The 23,804-nt window shown below is 40.3% G+C and overlaps 1 protein-coding gene and 1 pseudogene across 2 annotated transcripts in view; one reads left to right on the forward strand and one right to left on the reverse strand.

The window, feature by feature from the left end:
• Positions 1-1,599: 1,599 nt before the first annotated feature.
• Positions 1,600-2,110, forward strand: LOC308653212 (large ribosomal subunit protein uL11-like; annotated as a pseudogene). The gene has a single exon. The product of its transcript is annotated as a large ribosomal subunit protein uL11-like (transcript).
• An 8,727-nt stretch (positions 2,111-10,837) lies between these two features.
• Positions 10,838-23,804, reverse strand: part of SLC7A14 (solute carrier family 7 member 14) — a gene marked incomplete at both ends in the record, with an annotated part of 52,229 nt that continues 39,262 nt past the window's right edge. The window contains one exon of the mRNA XM_081301837.1: positions 10,838-11,160. Coding sequence (XP_081157963.1) covers positions 10,838-11,160 — 323 coding nt within the window. The remainder of the gene's footprint in view (positions 11,161-23,804) is intronic.

The following is a 23,804-nucleotide window of genomic DNA, read 5'->3' on the forward strand; positions in this document are numbered from 1 at the left end:
AGGAGACTCTGTTTCAAAAGAAAAATTAAAAAGAGCTGGAGATGTGTCTCAGGGGTTAAGTGTCCCTGGGTTCAATCCCTAGTACCAAACAAACAAAAATAGAAACAAACAAACAAACAAAAAATCTGCTTCTATTTCTCTGCCCTTTCCACCAAGTTTGCTTAGCCCAGTTTCCATCTTCTTGTACAAGACAGACAAAGCTGGGGGAGAAAGTCAAGGACATTGTATCAAACCTTGAACAAACTTAATCCCAGTCTTTTCTAGAGGCTTCTTTGGAGCTTTATGGAACAGGGAACCCCATTGCCAGGAAGCCCCTTTCCTTTTCCCCACCCCTCCCAATGAGGAGGGTCTCTGCTCGGAAGGAAATTCAATCATGGTCGCCCAGCCACCAGAACTGAATTTGGATGGACTGTTTCCTCTTTGGATTCGGTTCCAAATTGCATTCCTGTTTCTGTGTTTGAAGTTAATTAGAGCCACAAATCATTTGTATTTCCCTTCTATGAAAGAAAGCCTGCCATGGTACTTATCTCATCGAGTTAATTGACTAACAGAAGGCTCGTTCTTTCCTGAAAACACTCTAAATGGCACCGATGGGTAAACACCAGGCTTGATCATCCATGTAATAAAAGCTTAGAGAATTCGAATTTCTAGGTTTTAGAAATGGGAGTATGTGATTTCTTTCTCTGAGCCACACAGCCAAGCATTCTGCTGTCCTGGATTTGATTGAGACCAAGGTGAGAATGGATGAACCTACCCACTGGTAGGGGACACAGTGTGTGTGGACAAAGGAGAGGAAGTGAACAGAGCATAAGAAAGACTGTTTGCCAGCCAGTGGGCTATTGACAGCTGGAAATCAAATGTGTAAGCTCTGTCAATGTAATAATGTTTGAATTATGAGGACCCCTTAAATTTCTATTAGAATATTTAATTTTTAAAAGAGTTTTGAGTTATGGCCTCAGGAAAAGATGGCCTCTAAACCAGCTTTGATACTCTGAATAAACTTTTAACCTCCCCCAATTTGAAAAAAACTGTGATGAAATACATATAACGTAAAATATGCATGTTAACTATTTTTAAGGGTAAATTTCAGTGGCACTAAGTATATTCCCATTGTTTTGTGACTGTCATCACCATTATCTCCTGAACTCTTCATCTTGCAAAATGGAAACTCTGTATCTCTTAAATATAACTCCTTATTCTCGCTCCCATAGACCGTGGCAACCACATTCTAGTTTCTGTGTCTAGATTTTGACTAGTCAAAGTACCTTATGTAAATGGAACCATACAGTATTTTTATTTTATTTTATTTTTTTGTGACTGGCTTATCCAGTTAGCACAATGTCCTCAAAGTTCATCATGTCATAGCCTGTGTCAGGATTTCTTTCCTTTTCAATTGTATGAATTTTACCACTTGTGTAGTAGCATCCATATTTTGGCTAATGTGAATAATGCTGCTACAAGCTGGGTATACAAATGTCTCTTTGAGATCCTGTTTTCAGTTCTTTTGGATACATGTAAAGATTTGCTTGGAGGAGGTCAAGGTGCGAGTCTCTTTGGTCATCCCGAATCCAGCTTCATTTGACACCAGCCACCTCCACCATGCCACCCAAGTTCCATCCCAATGAAATCAAAGTCATGTACCTGAGGGGCACTGTTGGTGAGGCTGATGCCATGTCTGCTCTGGCCCCCAAGATTGGCCCCCTGGGTCTGGCTCCCAAGACGGTTGGTGATGACATTGCCAAAGCAACTGGTGATTGGAAGTGTCTGAGGATTACAGTGAAACTGACTATTCAGAACAGACAGGCCCAGATTGAAGTGGTACCTTCTGCTTCTGCCCTGATCATAAAAGCCCTCAAGGAGCCACCAAGAAACAGAAAACATTAAACATAGTGGCAATATCACTTTCGATGAAATTGTCAACATTTCCTGACAGATGTGTCACCAATCTTTAGCTAGAGAACTTTCTGGAATCATTAAGGAGATTCTGGGGACTGCCCAGTCTGTGGGTTGTAGTGTTGATGGCCGCCATCCTCATGACATCATAGATGACATCATTAGTGGTGCAGTGGAGTGCCCAGCTAGTTAAGAAGTACATGGGAGAATTTCTTTCCCACAGAGTTAAGAAATACATGGGAGAATATTTTAATAATAGATCATCTGATATAAAATAAAAGAATTGCTAGATCATATGGTAATTATATTTCGAATTTTTTGAGGAACTATATTGTTTTCCATCACAGCTGTATATTTTACATTCCCATCAATGTAAAAGGGTCCCAGTTCTCCACATTCTAACACTTGTTTTCAGTAAACTTTGAATTGCAAGACCCATGTAATGAAGTTATATTTTGAAATATTAAATAATTTTTTTATATTGATAACATAGTAGTGCCAGGTTGGCCGTGACTCCTCTTGGATACTCTATGGTTTCTTCCATGATAAAATATGGACAACTCTTCCGTGAGTCATGAGACTTATTGTCCCTAAGAAGAAGAATGAGGTGTAGAGAGTCCTTTTCAGACAAGAGGAAGAATGGAAATCTAGCCCCTCCTGGTCCTGCTGGATGGTGATCTGGGGAAGGGAAATCAAGGTAGGAAGGGGAGGGAAAAATACTGATTCAGACTTTTCCCTCCTCTATGGGTAGAGGTGTAGCAGGAGTGAGGAAATTTAAAAACTGTGAATGGGTTAGTGGTGTACTTGGTTGAAAGGGATATAAGCTGTAGTGTGCTGGTAAATATTTGCAGCCAGCTTTTTGTAGAAACTCAAAAGTCTCACTTTTGTAGCGTGTGCCAGTTTCCATGGTCTAAGTACTCCCACCATGGCTGATTTCAAGTTACCAAGGTGAACTCTGTGCACATGCAGCTGGGAAGGGCTGTGCAATAGCTCATTATTAGGGAGCATCCCTTCCCCAGACAAAGCACTTCTAATTAACTTCAAGAACATAAATAGTGAAATGTAATAAAAATAATTAGCTTTGAGTATTTATTACCTTTTTTGAATATAATTAATTTAATTTTAAGTTTTAGTAATGGTTGTGATTAGCAACTGAAAAGTCATGAAAAATTAGCCATCATTCTCATGATCAGGTTGCAGCACACCACTGGCTCTAAGTCTCCACGGACAGAGCCCAGAGATGATAGTGCTTACTGATGGAGGAAATGGCCTGACGTGCTGCTCATGATTCCTTTATCAAGTCTCAAGGCAATATTGCAATGGATCCTAAAGTGGACCAGCAAAGTCTGGAGTCTGAACAAAGAGGTGTCAGTGTGCAAGAACTTCACGATTGATTGAATTCAATGCTGGACTAGTGGACTTTGAAAATAAACATCCTCATGAAGTCTACATGACTGGATGGACCAGTGATCACCTGTCCAGGAAGCAGTCCAGGTAGACACTGTGCAGCAGCCTCCATTTAAGGTCCAGAGCATCCTATTTCTCATCTGCAACCCCAATCTCCTCCTCCTTAGGAGATCATATAAGCTCTGTTCCCTGATGCCATTTTGGAGAGAAGCAAGGTGTTGGGTAGAGAGGGGTAGGAGGAGATCCAAAAGATTGAGCGTTTACCCCAAAGAGACTCACTCATCTAAAAGACACTAAACTGGAAGGTAACTGTGATTCTGTAAATTAACACATTTAACATATGTTTTCTTTCTCTGCTACCCAGGAAGGTGGAACTGTGCAAGGGAGATCAATGAGTTGTAGAAAATGAAGAAGTTGCAGGTTCTTTGTATTTCATGTTTTGTGGAAATTATGTGAGTCTGTTACATCTTCTACCTTTTCTTCAGGCGTCAACCTGTACAATCAAAAAGAAAAATAAATTAAGCCACCATTATGCTATAGTAATTGGGTTTGGGGCTGAAGGCAAATAATATATATTTTCTAAAAATCTTGGATTTAAAATGAATGGGAACAATGATGGAATGTTCTGTATTAACCATGCTGAGGGTAGTGAGCGGCTATGGCTTGCGTAGCAGCTGATACTGGGGATGGCTTAATCAAGGAGGCAGTATAGTGAGCAGGGTCCAGATATAGACCTTGTATCCTTGTTAGAGGGAGATTGAAACCCACTTTGGGTTGTCCCAAGTTCACTAATTGGAACTTCTCTGCTCTTCTTTCAGAAGTAAAGTAAATTTAAAAAGGTTGGATGGCACTGACTTTCTTCAAGTTTAAATTTTATTAGTTGATCAGCTGTCATTTTAAAAATATTTTTATTCTGAAAATGAATTTTCCACAATAATGCAATAAGTTTCAAAATGAGATATTTATCTGTCTCTTCTATAAGGAAAATTAAAACACTTAAGGCAAAATCACTCATTCATCTCCATTTTAGGATGTAAAAAAAAGTAACAGACTTCAGATACTTGTTAAGGTTAGCATAATATGGGAAGCTTCTTTGTATTTTTTTCCTCTTTCTTTCTCTCTTTCTCATTGTCTCCTATGTAAGAGCTTTCCATTACTATGGATATTTTTTAAGTAAGACACTTTTGTTTCCAACTTTCTTTATAAACTCATTTTTAAATTTAAAGGCACACCAAAAAGCTTTATGCATTTATTAAAATATACACATTTTGGTAAATTTAGAATTTTCCCTTAGAATTTTGACAAATCAATATATTGTCAACATCACAGTCATTTAAAAATAAAATACACTCCATAATACATCTGCATATTATTTCTTTCTTCATGGTACGTTACAACACCCCATTGTACAGTGCACCAATGGGAATTAAAAACCACACAACAAACAAACTTTAACAAGTACAGCAATTCTATACAGAAAAAAAAGTAGCAGAAAACGACACCAGAAATCACCATCTGCAAAATGCAAGTTGAACTTCTCAAGGACCAAACAAAAAATGAAACAAGTTAGTAGAATTTACAAGCTGTATTTATAACTTTGGATATGAATTAAACAGTAACATTTCTTTACCACAGTGAGAGAGACTAGAATGTCAAGTCCTGTTGTCAGATGGTTGGAACCACACGGAATGAGGACTGTAGCTGCTCTCTTATAAACCTGCAGCCCCTTCTCTCAGCCCAGACAGTTGAGGTATTTATGCGCCATCGTAACATTAACAGTGTCTCTGCTTGGGAAAGTGAGGGTTCATGGTTTCCAGTGTAAATTCTCAACTTTGGGACCGTGAGTGAGACAAGTGTATCAGCAACTGCCAAGACCAAGCAATAGGTGTGCATGGAACAAACAGTTTCCTCACCCCAATACTGGAATGAACACAATCCTTCAAAGTCTGTAACATTGGGAAAAATTCACATGACCCACAATTTCCTTTAGACAATGTCACCCATGTCAATGTCAAGAAAGCATAATAGAAATAAATAAATAAATAAATAAGCACAGAGGAAGTCCCTAGCATGAAAATCCAGGCTGCCCTTGTTTCCTATTAGTAATAAAGAGCCATTTTCTTTCCTCATATGCCACGGACATGCACTGCATGTCTCAAAGAGTTAAGAAAGCAGAGCTACCTACTGTCAGGCCCAAGCTGATTCTGGGAAAGTTCTGTATGGGTTGTGGAATTCCATGCATGTAGTGTACTGGTTAGTGACTTATAACACTATTTTAGTTGATACTACAGAATACATGTTCACTTTTGATGGGCTTTCAAAATTCCACTGATCCCTTTCAGGCTTAAATCCTAAAAAGAAAAATAAAAAGACCATTCTATTTTTCTTACAGAATTAATTTTGGCAAAAGGCAACTGCCTGGGTATTTCAGAATGATGCACACGCTCCTCCAGCACAGCGAGATGAGCCCAGAGAGAAAAGCATTTCAGAAAGGAAGCTGCTCTTGAGGAGGAAAATAAAAATCTAAATAGCCTCCTCTCAAAAGTCTTAGAGAAAATCAAAGTAGGACACAGAACCAATTATTATGTGCACAAAAGGGGCTTTTTGCTACCCATCACCATTGAATGGAGAAATGCAAAGGAAACACCTCATGAACAACATTCCGGCTCTTGCTCATGGCCTGGGATGCTGTTTCTGTGCTTGCAGATTGTTTAATTACAGATATTGGCTTGTTCATGACCAGACCACCACTGGTTACCTACTGGGGTGTCTTTATTAGGGTCTCCAAAAGAAGTCTGTAGACAAATGGATTTATGGCATCAGAGGGGTGTGTGTGAATGGGGAAGCAGAGGGTCCACGAAAATTGTAATGGAAACACTTATCTGAACAAATCTTGTTGCACAGGGAATGAAAATGGAACACTGAGACACAGCCTGAATGGCCAGCTTTGGGGTGAGTTTCCTTGCTCTCTTCCCTCTCTCTGCTCCATAGGAAATTAAGGCCATCTCTGGACAGCTCACTAATCTGAGGTTTCAGTCCAAGAGTTGGACCAACCACTCACTGCCACCAGAACTCCACATGATCAGATCCCAGCTCTGGCTTCAGATAGTTTCCTATCTGTCTTCACACAACAAAACAGTGTAATCTGAGATACAAAATTAGGCCAACCTGTGATTGACTTGCAGGGGACTTTCTACTGACATCTTAGGTCCCTGGTAAAACCTGGTGGCAAAGGGGACAGCAATTTCTTTTAGCCCTGTCTGCAGACTCTCAATCTCCTGTAGCTTCTATTTATGATGCAGAGAAGAGGTAGTCTCTTGAAAGTAGGCTTCCAACAAGCGTGACTTAAAGGATAAGTTTGTCAACCTTTTCAGCAATAGAGAGTAAAGACATTTCTTTGAGTTTTGTTTCCTAATAATTCCCGGGTTTGTATCCTGACTGATCCATAGGTTCTAGAGAAGGATGAATTGTTAAATTCACCCATTTCCCCCCACCCATTTATTTAAACAGGTTCATCATGACTACCATATAGGCATTTCACTTGTTATTTGTTACTAAAAAGTAGAACTGGATTCTTCACCTAATTCTATTATTCAGCTTCTTCTCTATTTCAAAGTGGCTTCAAATTGAATAAAACCAGGAGCTGAAGTTTTAGTGTTTAGATAAACATAAAAATTGTTAGATTTGTTGTTGAAATTTATTATTGAAAACTTTAAAGTAGTTGTAAATAACTTTAGATTGTGAGCTTGCTGTGTTAGTATTTTAACCTGCCTTCCCAGCATCATTTTGCATTGTTCCATGTTTAAATCATGCAAAAATTGTAAGTTCCAGTCAAACTAGTTCCTTGCTTTCCCTTGAAGGAGGCACAGTACAAATTATTAATCAGAGGACAGCCATCAGCCACAGTCTGTGTTTTTGCTCACCCCCTGCTTGGCAGGCCTGCCTCCTATTTCTACCTGGCAAGATCCTGCTCACTCCACAGGCTCAACACAGGGCTGTCTTCTTTATGATCTTTCCAACGGAAGGAGTTCTTTTCCATATTCGAACCCCCACAGCATATTCTCACCTTCATCTCATCTGGTAACATTCACTGTGATTCTTTACTTGTATATCCCAGTCCCCTATTTCTTAAGATCTGGATTTCTATCTTACTGATTATTGTATCAACATATGCCATGTCATATAATAGGGACTCTATGAATAATTGCTGAATAAAATTTTGTTTTCCTTCAGTCTGCTCATCCATCCATCCATCCAACATTTATTGAATACCTACTATACACCAGGCACATACTTAGTGAAATCCAGGTTTAAAGAGTATCTACAATCTGTGACATTCAAGTCTTGTTATTTCAATACTTTGCCATAGCCTTCTATTTCTATATTTATTGAGTTGCTCACTTTTGTGTATTTTAATAGCAGCCTCACACCCTTTAGAAACAACACAGTACCAATAAACAAATAAAGAACTTTTAAAAATCAAGTAACTAGCTCCAAACCACAAATCCACACACTGAAACTTCACTGGAAGAACTCTTGCTGTAGAGAAAAATTCAATAAAATGTAGATCTTCCATGAACCCTTTTCAAGGGAAATGAGTTTTTAAGTTAATTTTTATATGTTATTACTTCTAATGTGTCCCACAAACATGGTGTTCAGAAATCTGATTAGAAAGCCCTGATATATTAATTCTAGTGGTTGATGGTATATGACAATTGCATTGTGAAATCTGGGATCATTTCCCAAGCTAGGAAACATGAGAAAAACATGTCTACATGCCTTGAAAACTTTCCCTACCATTTTAATTTTTATTTTTGAGCCAAGATTACCAGGATACAAAATTTTTTTGCCATCAACCTAGGGATCTTCCCAGGTAGTCACTCTGAGAACCCTTCTAACATCCTTGCATCCATTAGGATGCTTGTAGCTACAAGAAGATTTCCTATCACCTTTTAAAAAAAGGAGAGCAAGGCTTAAAATACATAAAGATACTGTTTTGGAAAAGTGGCTTCTGAAATGTGAGTGGCTCATAGGATCTGTACAAAATCAAGACCAATAGTGTTAATTAAAGCTTGTGTTTCCTTGTGCTACAGAAATTGCATATACCTGTCATCTGGCTAATGCTACTTTAATACCTAAATGTCACCAGTAAGAGGAAATTATTTACCCACATCCTCACTTGGGTAAATTGGTTATTTTGGTTATTTTGCATTCATATTTATCTTGAGTGTATTTGATGATTATCTAGATGTATATCAAGCTTAACAGATTCTATTTAAACTTAGAAGATTCCTTGGGCTGTAAAACCAATTTAAAACTTTGTTTTCATGAAGACTACCCGATAGTTAGTTTACAGTAAATCCCCAAGGATATATGTCACAAACCAGATCCTCTCTTTATGGTTAAGCTTAGGGAGGAGAAAACAGCACTGTCAAGCCTACATTAAAATACAAAATGAACACAGACAGCTGGCATTCTAAACAATTAATATGGAGAAATAAAAAAAGAAGATCTAATAGAGTGTTGTGTTTGAATTTAATGGTATACTTTGGCTAGGGAAATGAAATGCAATTTATCTAAAGGCGTATTTTTAAAAAACCTGGTTTCAATTGATCTTTGTTATGTTAAAGCCCAGTTCACCAGTCATGAAGACTTATGTTTGTTTGTTTCATCTACATTTATCAGGCTCCAGAGCTGCTCCTCCCTGGATTGTAATCTTCCAAGGGCAGCTGTTGTAATTGTCATGCCCATGGTTAGCACTTGGTATATTCTCAGTCACTGTTAGTTGATTGAAGAAAAAAATTGAACTTTGGCCTTCTTTCCAAAAAGTCATGAGCCTCAAATTTCAATAAAGAATAGATTTGCTGGGTGCAGTGGTGTATGCCTGTAATCCCAACAGTTTGGGAGGTTGAGGCAGGGGGATTACAAGCTCAAAGCCAGCCTCAACAATTTAGTGAGATCCTGTCTCAAAATTAAAAAAATAAAAAGATAATAAATAAATAGGGCTGGGAATGCAGTTCATTGGTTGAGCTCCCTTGCCCCTGGGTCCAATTGCTGGTTATATATAAAAAAAAAAGACTTAAATGTTAGTTGATGTGTTTTGGTAAACTTTCGGCAAGATGATAAATTGAGGAGACAAAGGACAAAGAATTTTTTCCTCCTTTCAGAAAATTCTCATGAAGATTTTAGCATATACATCTCAACTCTGCCATGGGAATCCTTGCAGGGTTCAAGTAGAATTTACAGCCTTTGTTGTTGTTGTTGTTTTCCTTGTTGCAAATTCTCTCATCTATCCTATTTCTGAGAAAATTCTTTTAAGAACCCCTCTGTGGCCCCAATTTACATCTAATCTGGTAGATATTTTGCTGGAATTTGAAGAAACTGCTTTGGGAAATAATAGGAAAAATAAAAGTGGGTTACCCCAGAGGAATAAGGTTCTGAAGTGCAATGTGATCTCATGGAATGCAATTACCTAAGTGGATGTGCTTCCACATTTGTTTCCAGAGTAGCCCTCACCAATCAAGTGGTTACATGTCCCAAAAAACTACAGAATTTATAATTTTGGAAATATGAAATAGAACTTGCAATGTGATCTTAGTGGCTGGGTCACTTATCTTTGCAAGGATTTTTATCTGATTCTAAAACAAATGGGCTACTTCTTCAAGGCATATTAATGCTATGAAATCATGTTCCACCTTTGCCCCCTTTCATGTCAGCAGGAGCTTAGGGAAGGTATGACAGACAGTTCATTTCTGCCAATGCATTTCTGGCCTTCACTTCAAGAGAAGGCTATTTAATTTTCTCTGGGCATGTAAGTAGAACTTTGATGGTGCTTCTTACTATATTTTTGGGTCTGCATGATGCTTTACAGTGAATCTTAAACCTTTGGAGGAAAGATCTCAAGAGTCCTTGACCTTTGCTGGGTTCTAAAATTATAATGTGGAAATTAAATAAAAAGAAGTTTGTGTCTTCTTCATGAAATTTTTTTTGGGGTGAGATTTCAGGACCAAATGTTGCTTACTGAGGGAGAGCTGTCCCCTACCCACTGTGACCCCGGAGAGCAGCTGTCAGCCCTACAGGCTGAGAACAGAGCTTTGCCGTGGTGATCTCAGGTGGTTGAAATGCTGCCTTGTGCCCATATAGGCTGCTTCTCTGCATCTCCAGAGGAGCTGCAGTCTTAATGGGGTCCAAGAAGTTTTCCCTTTGCTTCTTGGGGTCTCAAAAAAGAAGCAAAATGATTCAACCAGCAAAGCAAAGGCCTGAGAAATATTTGCAGCCAACAGATCCTGGAATTTTGTGTAGCCTTTTGTTTAGTGTTGTTTATAAGGGGACCAGTTAGGAACCCTGGGTTAAACACTTTGACAGATCTATCCTGAAGAGCAAAAATAGCAAATGACAGGCTATGACTGGGGGATTGACTTTGAGGGCAGGCTGGATTTGTGAAATGAGAATCAAAAAAAGTTTTCGCCTTCTAGCCCACAGGTTAAAATACTGAAAATCAATCACCATCATCATCTCTACCCTCTTGTGTTTACTCTTACTCTGGAGAGTAATCTAACTCATCATTTGCAATCAGGGCCTCCGAGTTCTGTTTGTGTTTGCTTTTGCTCTTTGCTTTGCTACTCGTCCGGCTGTTTGTCTTCGCATCTGACATCTGTTGGTAATAGAAGCCTTTGTCTTCTGCCGGCCCGCCCCAGTCCTCCTGGCTCTCGCCCTCAGTGGCATAGGAGAAACCGTCCTCCACCGAGAAGGGCTCATCCACATCGTAGCGCTGGTACGTGCTTTGATGCAAAGCCTCCTCGCGGGCGCTGATTTCCAGGGTGCTGTTCCAGATGCCATACCCAAAGTAGATGAGCACACCTGTGGAGGAAAGCACAGGCGAATAAGAAGTTGCTTGGGGATCCAGGGCACTAGCAGGCGAATCACCCTCAGCGAAACCAGAGCAGGAAGCGATATTTATTCTTGGATCTGTGGAGTGTCCAGAATTAGATGCTATTTAAAAATTAGGAGATCTTGATAGGGTGTGGTGGCACATGCCTGTAATCCCAGCGATTCAGGAGACTGAGGCAAGAAGATCGCCAAGTTCAAGGCCAGGCTGGGCAATTTAGAAAGACCCTGTCTTGCAAAAAAAAGGGCTGGGAATGTAGCTCAGGGGTAGAGTGCCCCTGGTCATTCCCTAGTAGGGGAAGGGGTTGGGGGGTGATCTTGCTATAAGCATATTACAGCTTCCCTAAGGTCAAAAAATCTGACAACATTGCACCTGCATTCCTATGTGGCAATTTTTGGCTAGAGGTGAGAACTAGCTGCCTTTTAGACAGGATACAGACCCACTTCCCTTGCTGACATCCAGTTCATTACTGTCATATAGCTGCTAGCCAGGAATTTGCATTTTCTGGCCTGGGTTAAATATTTATGGATCAGCAACAGTATATTCCCAACCTTCTCATAACATGTTATTATCCCTTGCCTTCACTTAGGGACTCCGTCTCTTGTTTCATGGCTTAGCAACATGTATGAATCATTTTATTTCTTATCTTACCATTTGTCAACTTGCCAATAACATAATACATTGCTGCCCTCCAAGTTGCCCACTTTCTTTTATGGGCTCTCAGAGTGTCTAGTGCACAGCACTTCTGTGGCCCTTAGAACATCTGTTGTGTGATTATCAGCACAGGGTGGTTCTGTTTTATAGGCTGCAGAAAACTGGCATTCAATGTTTGCTAAATGAATGAATGAGAATTCCTGATGAGCATGAAATGCCCAGCGCAACTTCTCTGTGTGGACGTCATTCCATCCAAAGGAAATTTACCTCCCCTATGGGCTCATGCTTCATTTCTTCATCTTTTTGGAGTAATATGATAATATAGTTTGAGAGCCCCCATCTTCCGCTTTGAAAGGCCCATGAGAACCAGAGTGGTGGCAGCCATAGGGCAGGAGGAATGAGAGTGTGGGCTCCATGTTCAGTATCCTGCCTCTACCACTGCTAACTGTGCAACCCTGGGCTGTTACTCAACCTTTCAGGTTTCTGTTGTGTAAAACCATGAGAGTCAGAGCAACTGTATAAAGTGGGACTGCTTGAGGATGAAATGAGTTAAGTGATAAGCCTCAACCCTGTTGCGCTGGAGAGTCACTTGGGGGAGTTTTTGAACAACTCTGATACCCAAGCCCCATCCTTGGAATTTGGATTTAATTGGTTTTCGGTATGACCCCAATGTAGTTTTTTTTCTTGGTACTGGGATTGAACCCAGGGGTGCTTTACTACTGAGCTATATCCCCAGCTCTTTTATTTCTTATTTTGAGACAGACAGGGTCTTGTTAAGTTGCCAGGACTGGTATTGAACTTGCAATCCTCCTGCCTCAGTCTCCTGAGCTGCTGAGATTATAAACGTGCAGCACTGTACCTGGCTCATAGTTAAGTATTTTTTTTAAATACTTTTTTTTGTAGTTGTAGATGGACACAATATCTTTATTTGATTTGTTTCATTTTTATGTGGTGCTAAGGATTGAACACAGTGCCTTACACATGCTAGGCAAGTGCTCTGCCACTGAGCTACAGCCCTCATAGTTAAGATTTTTAAATCTTCACAGGTTATTTCATTGACCAGGCTGAGAACCCCTGGGACAAATTGCCTGATGCATATTCTCTACTAGCAGGGCCCTGCCACTTGGGTCCACCAGTCATGCAACCTCTTTCAGACCCTCATCACCCTCTTCTAAGTGGCACTGGCTCCTTTGACTTTGCTAACCCTTGCTCCTTTGTGGTATCTGCTTGGTTGTTTGCACAGAACCACAAGTTAATCCTGCTTTCCTGTACTGGGCTTGAGAAATCTTGCTCCCTTTTGCATCCAAAGTATGTCTTTTTAAGCTTGGATTTCTCCCTCCTTGTCTCAAATGACATTTCCCCTTCCTCCTCCCCAGCGCCCCCCCCCCCAGCACCCCTCCAGTGAAATAAACTTTCCAGGAGCCAAAGTAAGCAGAGATTTATAGTCCTAATTGGTAATAAATCCTAGAGTTAATCATTTGCAGATGTAGCTATTACTGCTCAAATAGCAACTTCATCTTTTTGAGCATGGGTCTTTACTCTTTCTTGTCTGGTGGGGGGTGGACATGGGAGGTAGTTATTATTCTTGTGAAGAACAAGGCATCACATTAAAGCTTATTCAAAAGGGCCAATGGGCCAGTTCTTGGAGAATGCCTGTTTGAAGCATGTCTGGGACCTGAAATGAATTTTAAGTGACCAAATGGGACCAGCAGGCACATACCTTGTTTTACCTGATTTTGCTCTTTTGCTATCTTTATTTCTAGATATCTAGGCAGGTGCCAAATCTTACCGCGTACTCCTGCTTGGTATCTATTATGCCATTTCTTTTCTTTCTGATCCCTTACTCTGACCCTATTTATAGATGGGTCATTTTCCTTTCGAACTGACTACAATTTACCCCTTTCCCCTAATTTCCCTCTTCTGCCACTACATAGGCACTACAGAACTCCATCACTGGTAGACACCTATTTCTTTTTTCTTTTTTTATTTATTTCTTACATACATGACAATAATGGAATGCATTACATTCATAATTATCCATTCACACCTATTTCTAAAAAGCCTTTCCCTTGCCCCCACCTGGAGTGGGAATTCCACTGGGAATTCTCTAAAAACGGTGGTGTGATTGCTCATACAATCATAGACGCTTGAGTGGAAAGGATCATATAAGTCATCTATGTATTTTAATGTCTTCACTTAACAGAAGAAACAGACTGGCTAACATGAAGTGACATGCCCAGGCTCCTACAGGGACAGAACTGGCCTTCCCTATGGGTAAGGTCTTTTTCATATGTAATCTTTCACACTTCTCTTCCCCAACCTGTCTTATAAACATGCTTATTGCAGTAAATATTCAGTAAATGCTTAAGTGTTTTTTGGGAGTAGCCAGGCCTGGGAGGAGCATGTTTGTGCACATGCATGTGTGCTTGTGTTTGTGTGTGTGTGTGTACAGACCACGATTACTCTGGAGAAGGCAACCCATGGAGACCTGCTCCATAAATATTTATGGGTCTTTTAATGTTTTTCCAGCCCCTGCAGTTCCAAAGGTGTGTCACTCTGTCTTCAAAAATACAATTCAAATATGGAACTAAGAAGCGCCTGCGTGAGGCAGCCTGAAGGAACAATCCGTCAGTCGGCTCAGGCAGAGCCATTTTCCCAGGTCTTGGCATTTTGTCCTTTCTGCTGGTTCTTGAATCAATTTGGGAAAAGTAGTATGAAGCAGAGGAGGGGAGAAAAGGAATATTGGAGATGGACAAAGAAACAGAAGGGAGCAAATGAAGGGAGTGAGGGAGGGAGGGAGAGAGGAGAGAATCGGGCTCTACCATCTGTCACACATAAACAAGGGCTTTGTGTGAGGAGTAAACAGCGCTGCTAAAAGCCTCCTGTGTGGAAGCAGGGTGTTTTGTTTCTGCTCCTTTTTTTTTTCCACTTGGCTTGGAGAACTGTGCATGAGGTAGCTTCTGAAAAATCTGCTGGATTCTGGGAAACCTGAATGATCTAAACTAAACTTCGCACAACACCTGTGTGCTGAAACTTTCTAATCACGGCAGTGATGCTGCTCCTCTCTCCTGAGGAGCTTGAAATGTTACACAAACACTGTCTTGTTTAGACTCCATCTGGCCTGTTTGGGAAGGTATGATGCGCGCGTGTGTGTGTGTGTGTGTGTGTGTGTGTGTGTGTGTGTGTGTGTTATGGGGGAGGTGGTCATTATGAACATCTCACAGACAGGAAACTGGTGGGCAGGAAAATTAAGGGGCTATCCCCAGCAATGTGGTGAGAGACTGGACCATAAATCCTTCCAGGTCCTCGTGCCCTAACACAGGGGGCTTGGCCCTCTCATTTCTCCCATTGGCCAGAGGAGGCTCTGAGGTACATATTGATGGGAAACAATTTTGCACTTTCAAACATATAGGAAAGGGTGATGAATGGTATAATGAGTCCCATGTCCTCTCCTGCCTGCTTCTCTTTAGGTTATTTTGAAACAAGTCCCTTCCATCATGGGTTTCATCTGTAAATATTTCAGTATCTTTAAAAATAGGTTCCTTTGAAGACCACTATTTAGAATCATTAATTACCATATCTAAAAATTAGTAATAATTTCTTAAAATTCTCTATTATCAGTAGTATTAAAATTTATCTCAATTATTACACATGTAGGGGAAAACTTTCCACCTTATGAGCCCACACACTTGTTCTACCAATGCTATCATTACTTGAAATAGTTTTTGGGTACTGTTATTTAAGAAAGTCATTGGTCCTGGCATCATATTCTCCTGTGAACCCTTACAGATAGCCAAGTTTTATCTTTTGAGAGTAGATTTGATTATCAGCATAAAACAGAAGTGGAAGCAAGCTTCAGGAATAAGGTAGCTAATTTAAAAAATTAGCTTTTTTTTTGGTTCTACCTCAGTATTGTGTTCTACCTGTTCTTATCTACTTTGATCTATTGCTTTACAATTACACATCTTCTATTAGTAATGAATTATTTAAAGTAGGTGTGGTGCTAAAAATCAGAAGGGAGTAGGCTTTTGTGTTGTAGCAGGGTCTGGAGGCCTCCCTGTTGGGCTGCAGTGGTTTTCTTAGTTGTTGGGTTACACAGGGTGCGGTCAGGGCAGTGAGCCCAGAAATGCATCAGCATTTTAACAACAGCCAGGGCTGCACCGGGGCTCACTGGGCGAGTGCCAGCCCTGGTGGGGGTTCTGGCAGTGGATCCTGTGAAAGGCTGCAGTGAAGGGGGGATATTCAAAGGGAGGCTTTGGCTTCTTTTCCAGGCAGAAGTTCCCTGGTGGAGAATGTACCTATGAGAGGTTCAGGTTAGACAGGATAAAGGACCATGCCTGTAGCAATCAAATGGACTTTGTTTATATAATAAAATATTCTATGATCTTAAAGCCCTTAATGAAGAAGTACTGTCTCAGCCATCATCCCAGAGTGATGTCAGTCACTGAAATAGTGTTGGAGCTCACATCTCCGGATGCTAAAGCTGAGGGCTGTTCCTGGCCCACTCAGGTTCCCCTTGAGAAGATTTAGGAATATCAGGCTTGCCTCTAGATGCTGGGGTACCTCAGCATCATCAACCAAGCACTATTTGTGTTGATCCATCCTGTGCAAGTTAAGCAAATGATCCTCAAACTATAAATGAGAGAAGTCTGGGGAGGTGGATCTCCAACAGGTGGGAGAAAACCTAGAACAAAAACTGAACTCTGAAAAGAGACTGGGTACCATAAGCCATAGCAGCAGATTTCTGACTCTGTGGGTACAAACTCGTGTTGAAGAACTGGTCTCTGATCTCTAGAGTCCCCAGGGAGTTCCTTGCCCTCTGTATGAAGCTCCATACTCAGGATCAAGAAGAGAGGGGCCACTTGACCTCAGGCTGGGTGGAGCTGCCTCTTCCTGGGGTATACTTTCCAGCAGGAAGCCCTGTCCTCCACAGATAGCTGAGGCCCTCTGTTATGCCCGGAGGGGTTTTTATTTTGACTACTCTGGGATCAACTTTCCAAAACAGACATTTGCCAACACAGGAATGGAGACTGGATGGTAATGAGAAGGTGTCCTCTCCACCCACCACAGTCCCCACCAACTCCCACTCTTGCTGATGATTTTTAAAAATACCACTGTGTCCTGTTGATTGTAATAACAATGAGGTTTGTTTAATATGGTGTGGTCAGGAGGAGCAGGCTTAGTGTGCAGTTGAAAGGAGAGGAAGGTTTTCTCCCTGGTCTTGCAACTGCTCCAATATGAAACCATGTGACTTTATGCTCAGTTTCTCATCTGCAAAATGGAGTTAGAGACCCTTATTTTATTTGAGGCATATAACAGCCATGACAGGTAACACAATCCTCTTAAAAGAATGTGGAGCCCATGCGTTGGCGCATGTCTGTAATTCCAGCTGCTCAGGAGGCTGAGGCAGGATGATGGCAAGCTTGAGACCAACCTTGGCAACTTAGCCAGACCCTGTCTCAAAATGAAAAACAAAAAAGGGCTGGGGATGTAACTCAGTGGTAGAGCACCTCTGGGTTCAGTCCCCAGTGCTGAAAGAAAAAAAAAAGGTGGGGGTGGGTGGGAATCATCCAGTAATAAGAACCAGCAATTCCACTTCTAACTTAACAAAAATTCTAGAGATATGTCTGTATGTGTCCACCAAGGACATGCACAAGAATATTCATAGCAGCCGTGTTCTTAACATTCCCAAACTGGAAACCACCTAATGTCTGTGGACACTGAAATGGATAGATATTGTGGTGTATGAAAGAGGTGAAGGCTAGCCAACGATACAAATAAACGATACAAATAAAACTATAAAACCACAAGCAACAATGCCAGTGAATCTCACAAACATAACGTTGAAGAAAAGAAGCCCATTGTCCCCTATTGGTGGCTGGGTATCTGTTCCAGGTAAATGTTCAAACCAGCTCCAGGGCCTTCTACCTCTGCAACAGTTCTCTCCCCGGGCATCCTTTTGGCTCAAAGGTAGTCAACATTCTGGCTGCCACTGGTGGCAGAGCCCTGCCATTGCCCTGGCTCTTCCTGCCCATGCATCTCTGGTTGCCCTGGCACCCACTGCCTGCAGGCAGGCCCCTCTGTTGCAGGATTCATCTGCATATACCCTCTTTCTTGAAACGGCATCAGCCCTGTGCCTTCCTCATCCTGGACTTCATGACTTTTTTTTTTAGCATGATTTTGATGTGGAAAGTACAAATTGTTTTCTGCTCTTCCTCTGAGAAGAGTTTCAGATCTATCTATGGGATGCATCATCAAGAATTTGGTCATCTTGGTGCCTTCTCTGACCCAAATTCATAACCCCCTCCTTCCCTCCTCTTCTTTCCCTAACAATGGCTGCTTCTGGTCAATTTCCAATAGGACTTCAGATGATAGCTCAGGTAAAGACCACAAGGGTGTATCTTTTCTTTGGGATTTTTACATTTTGGTATGGGATTTATGAAGTCCACTGCCCAAATCCCAAGTTCTGCATGTTCTCTAAACCTATAGACAATAATCCATTCTCCTCAGAGGGATTGAAAAAATATTCCAAATGAAACCTTGGCAGGTCTCAAGGTAAGGGTGCCAATGAGCAAGGCTACCAGATGATTAATTCATAGTAAAGGCCCACAGAGAACAGTAAGCCTGAACCATGTCCTGGAAAACACCATGGTAGGGTGTTCTCTCTGAGTCCCTGCTAGTTTCACATTCCCCCAGACTCTGCCCAGCCCCTTGAGATGTTCTTTTACGATTCTGCATCAGCTAAAAGGAAATGAAGGCAGCTTTGTGTTCACTTTGTTGGGATTAATAAACATTTACTGTTTGCATTATTGCTCTTGTCTGAAGGAAAAGAAACATGTGCTGGGTAATCTTGTTGGAGATTGTATTACATTTTACTCTATGAGTTATGCTTTTCTGAAAGTCAAAAGCTTAGCAAAACATTGTTACAAAAATGCTATAATTAAGATTCATTTAGAGAAGGTTGAATAAAAAAATGTATCTAAGATTATCAAGTTATGACTCACCTCAACCATGTAAATTTTCTTTTTAAAAAGTAGCTGATGTTTCGTAAGAAGCTCCATTTAAAAATATCTCTACTGCTCTTCCTAGAAAACTTATACAGTGAATAGAGAAATTGAGAAGAAAAATCGGATCTTTTAGAGGCTTAGAAGTGAAGATATGGGATATTTACTCTATATGATCATTAAACATTTGATAAACCATCCGGGTGGGGTGCATGCCTGTAATCCCACCAGTGCAGGAGGCTACTCTGCAAAGTGGGCTGGCCAGTCTCAGCAAAAGCAAGGTACATCCCTATTCAGCCCTATTTTGTATTTTTATTTAGGGATGTTGCTCAGTGGTGAAGTGCTGCTGAGTTCAATCTTCAATACCCCCCTCCAAAAAAATTGATAAGCCAATTTGAGGTTCTGGGATGACTATATTTTAAAATTTTGTAAAAATTTGTTTTTGAAAAACAATTTTTGTAATGAGATTATTTGCCCTGCTTGTTAATCTATTCTTCTTCTCTTTAGAGCTGTGGCTTTCAAATTTGAACATTCAGTAGAAACACTGGGAGGGCCTGTTAAACCCCAAATAACCCTCAGAGATTCTGATTTGGCGGGTCTGGGATGGAGTCCAAAATTGCCCTCTAACTAGTTCCCTAGTGATATTGCTGGTCTGAGACCACACTTGGAGAACCATTGATCTCCATCATTGTAGACCTCACTGCCCACTAAAATTACCTGGGGGAGCTTTCAAAAGTACCCCAAACTTAGCTAACCCAGGCCAATTGAATTAGAAAATCTATGGGGGGTTGTGCGGGGGGAGCCTGGGCTTACAATATTTCAAAAGGAACCTACAATATTATTGATGTATAGCCAGGGTTGTCAATCCTTGGTTTCCTTTAAAAATCATGATACCAAAGCAATTAGCAGCAGCTGCCCAGAAATACCAGCCATTTTCCCCAAATGTGGTTTGTGGGCTGCGCATCATGATCAGTGTGGTGCCCGCTGTCTGGCCAGCCCACTCTGCAGGGTGGCCTCCTCCTGAGTCAGTGAGTAGCAGTTTCTGCAGGGACCTTGGAGTTTGTGCTATCAGCAAGATTACAAGAGGCGTTCAGGGAGTTTTCCTCCGTTTGATAATTAGAAGGGCAGCCTGAGTCAGTACATGTTCACATTGTGCTTTGTGATAACCAGTTGGTCCACACTGGCAGACAATGAATCATTTTTAGAATTTTCAAAAGAAAAGCAGGAAATAAATATTTCTTACGACTTTCTCTAATGTTTTCTCACTTGCTCCCCAAGCAGGAATAAATTTAAGGATGATAGAATTATCTGCATTTTTACATATGAGTAAACTGAGGTCCAAAGAAATTAGGTGAATTTCTCAAAGTCATAAGACAGGAGGTAGTGGGGCTATCTATTGTTTGAAACTAATGCTAATTCCAAAGGTGATGGCCCTGCCACTTCTCCAGTTTTGCAAAATGCCTCTGATGCTTCAGAAACCATAGCTATGCAGAATCAGTTATAGAATTTGTGAAAAATGAACATATGAGGACTCTTCTTCAGAAAGTATAAGGAATTCAAGATGGCAACAGCAGAGCCTTAAACCAAGCTCAGGAAGTTGTGCACAGGTTGTATGCCCACAAAGCTGATCCTGATGCTAAGTGTTAATCCCCACCAAACATTTTTTTTTTTTTTTGGTGGTGCTGGGGATCAAACCCAGGACCTTGTACATGTGAGGCAAGCACTCTACCAACTGAGCTATATCCCTCGCCCTCCACTAAACATTTTGATCAAATAAGAAAGTCTGCTATGTAAGGGATATAAAAAAAGAAGCTATGTAAGGGACATAAAAAAAGTTAATAAGGAACTTTAAAATCAGGCTTCTTTTAGGTGCTTAGAGGCACCTGGTAGATAGGAGCCCCACAGCTGAGTGTGAGCATATTGGATTCTAGTAACAGCCCTTTAAATAACTTCCTGTTGACCTTGAATGCTATCCAATTTCTTAAAGCTTTGTTTACTCATCTGTAAGCCCATAGAGGGAAGGGTAGGGAGGTAGTGGACTACATTAGTGTCTCCCCAACTCTAGTTATTTATATGCCACATTTTAAATATAGTGGTTATGACCATGGACTCTGGACTCACCCTTCCTGAGTTCTAATCTTGACTTTAGTTAAGTGATCTCAGGCAAGTGCCTCAATTTCTTAGTCTGTAAAATGAAGACCGTGAGATTAAATATGTAAGATGAGTAAATGAATTCACTAATAAAGCCTTCAGAATGATGGGTGATGTGTGGTACATGCTTATTAGTATTGTTACTATAAATCATATGGCACCTTTACTAGTACTACTAGTACAAATGCTTTTTTTAAAAAAACATGATTTACTTTTTAAGTTAAAAAATCATCTATAGTTTTGTCCTAAGCAAAACTATCTGTGAAACCCCAGATTCATGTGTATGTGTGTTTTTTTTAATACATGTGAAAATCTAGGACTATGGAATATTCTAGAAAGTTCATTTAATGTCTCTCTAAAATCAGCTGAAATATTACCAATGGGATGGGTACCACGCTGTGGGTGGCACTGTGCTAGCGATGGAAGCCCCTCCAGCTTTAATCATCTGTAAATGAGGGAATGTGTATCTTCTTTCACTTGACATATTCATGACTGAAATATTTCTATCCACTTTGGTCACTTCTCCCCAGAATAAAATTTTTCCATTGGTTAGCTACATGTTCCAGTGGCAAAGTATTTAAACAGAGATGAGAGATTGTAAGTAAATAATATAAATGGTGAAAATATTGATGAATCAGTGGAGTCCTCTCAAGAAATCTCCTTAAGTCTATCTAACAAGGGATGAGACTTAGAGCAGTGAAAGATTGGGACAAAATACAAACAGGAAGGCACAGAGTGGCCTGCAGAGGCAAGGAATCTGCTGGAAGATCCATGCCATTTCCTTTGACTGCTGCGTTTTACCCCAGTTTCTTCTACCTAAATCTTACATCACAGGCCCTGTTCAAATTCTACCTCTTCAAAGTCCTTTTTGACTGTTCTAACTTGAAGTTTCTTCCCCCCCATTTGCAAAGTACTGTATAATAATGTAAGACATATTTCTTAAGCACACAGCATAGGCACTGTTCCAGGCATACAGGACACATGCTGAACACCAGTACCCTGGCCTAAAGCAGTGGACAAGTTGCTAATGAATAGAAAGGAGTTCTGTTCCCTTGCCCAGGATGGTTGATTCAGGGATTGTCTTGCCCTTTGCAATATAATCTATTGCTTTTCTGTAAGCTCCGAAGGATCCTCCTTAGCTAAGTATTTGTTATCAAAGAAGCTAAGGGACATAAAAAAGAGTTAAATAAGGAACTTTAAAATTAGGCTTCTTTTAGTTATCCCTCTCAAGTTACCACAAATTCAATCTCTGACCTTCTCATAAACATTAGCAATTGTTAGATATGAAAAATCTGTAATGCAAATATAATACAAATTGATCAGAAGTAAAATTTGAAATTTCAGAAGAGGTAAGACCTTGACGTCAATGAAAGTGAATTTAGAGAACAACTTGAATTTTTTATTTATAGATGGACACAATACCTTTATTTTGTTTATTTAGTTTTTTTTATGTGCTGCTGGGGATGGAACCCAGCTAGGCAAGAACTCTACCACAGAGCCACAACCCCAGCCCCTTCACCATTTTTATTTTTTACAGCAGAATTCCAAGCAAACTCTTTCTCTTTCTCGTTTCTATGCTATTTTTGTCCCTCCCCTCTTTTATTTTTAAAAAATATTTATTTTTTAGTTGTAGGTGGACACAATACCTCTATTTAATTTATTTATTTTTATGTAGTGCTGAGGATCAACCCAGGGCTTCGTATGTGCTAGGCGAGTGCTCTACCTCTGAGCCATAACCCCAACCCCCCTCCCCTCTTTTACAAAGTGTATTTATTTTAAGTGATTTTTTTTCTGATACTAATTATCCTTGCACAAGAACTTCAGTCATTCACTATTCACTATTTAATTCCATCAGGGTTGATCAGCATTATTCTTCCAGAACCAAGCAGGAAGGAAGGGCACAACTGGCTTTCTTGATTCTAATGCAGAGAGCAAGGGTTCAGTTTTTCACAGATAAAAACAGTTTTAAAATTCATTTGGAAGAATAAGAAACCCAGAATGGCCAAACTAATTAAAAACAAAAATAAATGCTGAAGGCATCACAATACCTGACTTCAAATTATACTACAGAGCTGTAGTAACAAAAATTGCACGGAACTGGCATAAAAACAGACACATAGACCAGTGATACTGAATAGAAGGCACAGAGACTAAGGTGCCAAAACCATATGTTGGAGAAAAGACAGTCTTTTAAATAAACGATGCTGAGAAAACTGATTATGCATATGTAGAGGAAGAGATTAGTCCATATCTTTCACCCTGAACTCAGAGTGGATCAAAGAACTAGGAATTAGACCAGAAATACTGCAACTTCTAGAAGAAACCACAGGGCCAACCCACCAAAATATTAGTGCAGGCACTGACTTCCTTGATAAGATCCCTAATACTCAAGAAATAAAACCAAGGACGGGGGGGGGGGGGGGGGGGGGCGGGGGGGCGGGCTGGGGTTGTAGCTCAGTCGTAGAGCACTTCATTAGCATGTGTGAGGCACTGGGTTTGATCCTCTGCACCACATAAAAACAAATAAATAAATAAAATAAAAGTATTGTGTTCATCTATAAACAACATCAACAACAAAATTAAAACAACAAACAAACACCAAGGGCTGGGGTTGTGGCTCAGGGTGGAACGCTTGCCTTCACATGTGAGGCACTGGGTTTGATTCTCAGCACCATGTTAAAAAATAAATAATAAATAAATAAATAAATAAATAAATAAATAAATAAATAAATAAATTGTGTCCATTTACAACTAAAAATATTAAAAAAAGAAATTAAACCAAGAATCAATAAGTGGGGTGGAATCAA

This window comes from Spermophilus citellus (genome assembly GCF_964194105.1).
Source record: "Spermophilus citellus genome assembly, chromosome: 7".
Classification (NCBI taxonomy): domain Eukaryota; kingdom Metazoa; phylum Chordata; class Mammalia; order Rodentia; family Sciuridae; genus Spermophilus; species Spermophilus citellus.